This window comes from Watersipora subatra, chromosome 7, assembly GCF_963576615.1.
Source record: "Watersipora subatra chromosome 7, tzWatSuba1.1, whole genome shotgun sequence".
Lineage (NCBI taxonomy): Eukaryota > Metazoa > Bryozoa > Gymnolaemata > Cheilostomatida > Watersiporidae > Watersipora > Watersipora subatra.
Genome location: NC_088714.1, coordinates 24,205,831 through 24,208,677, shown reverse-complemented (window position 1 = coordinate 24,208,677; position 2,847 = coordinate 24,205,831). Strand labels below are relative to the sequence as shown.

The 2,847-nt window shown below is 38.7% G+C and overlaps 1 protein-coding gene across 1 annotated transcript; it reads left to right on the top strand.

The window, feature by feature from the left end:
* The first annotated feature begins 352 nt into the window (after window positions 1–352).
* LOC137400572 (uncharacterized) lies at window positions 353–1,081 on the top strand. Its single transcript, XM_068086900.1, has one exon. The coding sequence runs from the start codon at window positions 353–355 to the stop codon at window positions 1,079–1,081; it is 729 nt and encodes a 242-aa protein (XP_067943001.1).
* The last annotated feature ends 1,766 nt before the right edge of the window (window positions 1,082–2,847 follow it).

Genomic DNA, 2,847 nt, shown 5'->3' with positions numbered 1-2,847 from the left:
AAATACACACCGGACATCAAGGAGAGACCAAGTGCAGAGAGCAGCTGAAGTGGTATGGTGGCCGGATATGTGAAAAGATATCAGGGAAGTGGTGAACGATTGTCCCGCGTATGAAGAGTTTCGACGGAAACCGAGGGAGTCACTTATAAGTACACCACTTCCGGAAAAGCCATGGTGGAGGCTTGCCATAAACTTATTCAAACATGAGGGAATAGACTACATTTTGGTTGTAGACTACTATAGTAGATACATGTATATCTCGGTACATGAGTTGAAGGACTCAATGGAAGCAGGCCCGATAATATGCAAGTTAGAAAAACTGTTTTGCATGATTGGGGTTCCAAACACGATCATGAGTGATAATGGTCCACAGTTTGTAGCTCAAATTTTTAAGAGGTTTGTGACAAAATGGGACATTAACCATATCACGAGTGCGCCCAAGTGGGCCCAAAGCAATGGGAAGGCAGAGAGGGCAGTTCAGACAGTTGAGTCATTGTTGAACAAAAATGTTAACCTACAAGCAGCACTCTGTGCATATAGGGACACCCCTCTCGCTAACAGATATTCGCCGGCGCAGTTGTTGTTTAATAGATCTACGAACTCAATGGGCATAATGTCGGGTAAGCAAGTTGATGTTGATAGACTAAGGACCGTGGAGAGAGACCAAAGAGAGAACCAAGGAGCCAACTATAATCGCAGACACGCTGCTAGAGATAGAAGCCCGATCGCTATTGGTCGAAAATTCGTAGCGCAGGAACCGAAAAGGGCACCAGCACCTGCGACGGTGATTGCAGCCCAAGGTCGGGAGGTAGTGGTTGTTAACAAACAACAGAACTTGATTCGAAGGAATAGGTCTCAAGTAGCCCGTGCTCAGGCACCAGGGATAGTGAAAACGAGCCCCGAAAAGTCAGAAGAAAGTTCTGAAAACACTGTGCCTGAGGTTGCACAGCCGACACGAATTCCAGAAGAAAATCTAGTACAACGTAACTATTCGACGTCCCCAAATAACGTTGAGGAACAACCAGAAAGGACGTATTTCGAAGTGGTTCAGAGCCCGGCCATAAAAACAAATGCAGTATGAACTAGGTCTGGTAGAACGTCTAAACCTGTGCAGAGATTAAATTTGTAACACATCATTTAAGTTCTGTTATGTTTATTTTAGATATGAAAACCTTTGTATTAGAAAATTCCATAGTTCGAGGATTGTCGGATCCTGCATGGGAGTTGATCAGCATACCTGAGGCAGACTGGCGTGAATTAATCACATATGTATTTAATCATAGTAAGAAATTTGAAAACTCTATTGTGTATATACCCTACAGGATGAAAATATTCGTTGGTCATAAAAATTCGCGATTTCGCGAACAGTCAATCCGCGAATTATTAAATTCAGTGAATAATTAGTTCTATTTTTAATCACAAGAGAGAATAACTACTGCATCAAATTGAAAACTAGTCGCTAGCCTAGTTTTTAATGTAAATACTAAACGTAATTGAGTTCCAAAACATTTTTAAAATCATTGCCTGAGCTTTGAGCTAACACCATTGGCAATGCATCACATTTATTTACAAAATTATTCGAGGTTGTCACAAGATATGCAGAATGGCGTCATCGCGAAAATAGCCCATAGGCAGAAGTACTAAACGTAGCCGAGTTCTAAAACTTCTTTAAAATCATCGCCAGGCTTCGAGCTTTATTGCCATTGCATCAAACTTTACAAAATTAATCAAAGTTTTTACAAGTTATTTGGCATGGCTTCAGCATAGCAAAAAAGCTTTCCTAGTCTTTCCACATTAGAATCAACTTCATCAATCTCTAATACCGAAGTCAAGGACGATCATGATTCTGATCTGGACATTATGGTATGTATTTGATTTGCAGTGCAGATACGTTTTTCCATTATCAACTGTATTAGTTATTTCTTTTGTTTAAAAACTGATCGCTTTCATCAAATACTTCAGCAATTGTTTTTGTACTTCCTTAACACTCGTTAATGTTTTTTCTTTTTTGTGTTTACTGCAGATTGAGAATGAAACAACCTACTCCGAATACGAAAACTAGAGACAAGTAGTAATATTCATCAAGACAGGAATATCGGCAGAGAGGCAACCAGTCAACCTAGACCCCTTCATCGACAACAACTCCTTGATATCGCTGTAGCAAACATGATTAAATTATATATTTTATTTCATGTATAGATATATTATAATTTATTACAAACTTTAGTGTACAAATAAAATATATCAAATACAAATAAAATTTTACAAACGATGAATGGAGTAAATATAAACAGTTTAGTCTATATGGCGGTTGTCTAGCAATAAAATTAAACTGGTACTTTTGATATGTGAATACTAGCGTGTAATGGTGCTTTCTGACTAGTTATTTTACTAATAGCAGATCTGTCGCTGTCAATGTTTTGGGTAGGTGTTGAAGGCGATTCTCTCGCTACTACATGGCTGGTGAGGAAGTTATCATCAGAACTCTCCTCGTGGCTTACTATTGCAAAGTTCTGCCGGTTGGCCAAAGATTTGTGCTCGTAAAGGCGTTTTTGTTCCTTTTTCAAAAACAGATATATTCTTCTCGTAAGTAGCTGCGGTCACTTCAACCTCAATTTCCAGACCTCCCTGAATGATTGGTGATCTTCTAAGAATGACATCTACCAACCGTGCAATCATTGTTCTTCGGTGTATGATGAAAGATCTCTCTCACACTAAAACAAAAAATGAAGCAGTAGAGATGGAAAAAAAATACGGTAGTATTGCAGTTTACCGAAGAACCAGAGTAAAATTCAACTAATTTAGTAAATGTAAAAATTCATTACTTACCACAAGTTGTTGGCTTAT